This window comes from Trypanosoma conorhini (genome assembly GCF_003719485.1).
Source record: "Trypanosoma conorhini strain 025E chromosome Unknown Tco_14.4_contig_00854, whole genome shotgun sequence".
NCBI classification, from domain to species: Eukaryota; Euglenozoa; class Kinetoplastea; order Trypanosomatida; family Trypanosomatidae; genus Trypanosoma; species Trypanosoma conorhini.
In genome coordinates, this window is record NW_021704919.1 from 4,256 (window position 1) to 6,570 (window position 2,315).

Consider the following 2,315-nt stretch of genomic DNA (forward strand, 5'->3'; position numbering starts at 1 on the left):
GGTCTGCTGGAGGACACCGCGTTCCGCGTGCTGTCGCACGCGCTGGACGGCCTGCGCGCCGACCCGGTGGAGCACGCGGAGCAAATCGCCGCGACGGAGGGGGCGCTGCGCGAGCGGGTGCTGGAGCTGGGAGCTGCGAAGCTGCGGGCGACGGAGGAGGAGCACCGCGCCTGCCCGTTCCTCTCGCGGCGCGTGGGCGGCGTGCTGCTGGGCGACCTGCGCCTTGCGGGGGACGCCGCGTTCCAGGAGCTGGTGGCCAAGCGCGACGCAGTGGTGGCGGCGGGTCCCGGCCAGGACCGCGAGGCGCTCGCGGCGGTGGAGCGGCAACTGCGCGGGCGGGCGGGCGAGGTCGCCGCCGCGAAGAAGGCCGTGGACGCATTCCGCGCCGACGAGGACGAGGCGGTGCGTGCGCGCAACCCCTTCCTCGAGGCGAACGAGGTGCGGTTGGTCCCCTTGCGTCTCATAGGCGTTGATTATGATGAGCGTATAAAGTATTTTGAGCGCAAGCGTCGTAGATTGTTGGCAGCGGGTGACGCTGGAGGTATATCTGAAGTGGATGCTGCTATCATGCGTCGTATACGGTCGTTAGCTGATGCTGTGTTGCGTGACGAGGGCTTTTTGCGTGACAAACTTGGAGGCGCCTGTGTCGCGGATGCGTCTTCGGGGCCGCTGCTGTTCGAGCTGAATGTGCGCGAGGATGATCGTGTGGTGGAGTTAGTGAAGAAGGTTGGCGCGCTCCTGGTCGCCGGCTCCGTGGAGGATTCTCTGGAGGTGCTTGCGCTGCGTGAGAGGATACGGCTGCGGGTGGACGAGCTCCGTGGGTCGCACCTGCAGGCAGAGCGTGAGGTGGCCTCCGAGTTGAAGTCGCTGCGGTGTGAGTACTCCAGTTGCGTGCGGGACGCCAACCCCGCACTGCGCAGCGACGAACTGCTCGGCGTAATGGAGGCGGCGCGGCAGGAGGCGCTGGGGGCTGAGCACGCGGACGCGCACGCCGTCGAACCCATTGAGAGAGAAGAGTTCCGCCGGTCTGTGGCCCTTGTGGGCGACACCCGCTGCGTCTCCGCCGCGCTTGAGGCGTTCTGCATATCGGAGCAGCGGCTGCGCAGCGCACAGGCGGCGCGGTGCGGGCGGCAGGAGTTGCAGGGGTTGTCCGTGGCGCGGGACGTGGCGCAGTGCAAGCACCGGCTCTGGCGCTCCCGGCAAAACCGCCGCTGCCCCGCGCCCCCGCTGTTTGAGGAATACGCTGAGGAGGACGAGGGGTTGTCGATGGCGGAAGAAGAGGCCCTGCTCCCACCCGCGGCGGTCGGCCCGTTGGCGGCGGCGGACCCCTACTACCTGTACCTGCAGCACTGCAAGGCGCAGCAGCCGCTGAAGGGGGCCTCGTCCGCCCGCCGCTGCCTGGAAGAGCTGCTGCGGCTGCGCATGCGGCAGCTTGGCTCTGACGTCGCCCAGGCGCAGCGTGCCGAGCAGCGGGCGGAGGCGGAGCTTTACAAAAAGTACCCGTACTTGGGGGAACACTTCGAGGCCCTTTCTTCCCTGCACATCCAGCCCCGACACGACCCAGAGTTCCTGCGCCTGGTGGAGGAGCGGCAGGAGCTGCTGAGCCCGCCAAAGGACCTGCTGGAGAAATTCCCCTTCCTGTCAAAAACTCTCAACGGCGTTCCAGTCGCACAGCTCGGATTGCTGGGGGATCCCGTCTTCACAAAACTGGCTGCACAGCGACAGGAGCTACTGGAACCGCTGGTAAAAGCAGCGAAGTTGGTAAAGGCAAAGGAAGAGGAAATCCAAAAACGCTGCAATGAGCTAATCTCCAACGCACGCAATGAGGAGAGTGGGTTGCGGGCGCAATGGTCGTTCCTGGGGCAGCTTCCGTTTGGCGTGCCGTTGCGTGAGCTGCACCTGGAGAGCAACGGCGAGTTTGCGGCGCTGCTTGCGAGGCACGCGGCCTTGTGCGAGGACCCCGACCGCGCCGGCGGTGCGGAGGCGAGGCGACTGGAGAGGGCGATGCGGGACGTGGCGAAGAGGGCGGCGGAGGACGTGGCGGAGGCCCGGCACCGCGCGCTGGTGGAGACGGAGAACCTGCACGAGAAGTACCCGTACCTGCCGGAGGAGCCGGCGCCCGGCGTCGCCCTCGTGGAGGTGGGTCTGCTGGAGGACACCGCGTTCCGCGTGCTGTCGCACGCGCTGGACGGCCTGCGCGCCGACCCGGTGGAGCACGCGGAGCAAATCGCCGCGACGGAGGGGGCGCGTGCGCGAGCGGGTGCTGGAGCTGGGCGCTGCGAAGCTGCGGGCGACGGAGGAGGAGCACCGCGCCT

General features: G+C 67.9%; 1 protein-coding gene across 1 annotated transcript in view; it reads left to right on the forward strand.

The window, feature by feature from the left end:
- The window catches only part of Tco025E_08715 (uncharacterized protein), a gene marked incomplete at both ends in the record, with an annotated part of 5,409 nt that extends 3,096 nt beyond the window's left edge, over positions 1 to 2,313 (forward strand). Inside the window, one exon of the mRNA XM_029375558.1 lies at positions 1 to 2,313. This exon is cut by the window's left edge and continues 3,096 nt beyond it. Within this exon, the coding sequence (XP_029224420.1) occupies positions 1 to 2,313 (2,313 nt within the window).
- Between the last annotated feature and the right edge of the window lie 2 nt (positions 2,314 to 2,315).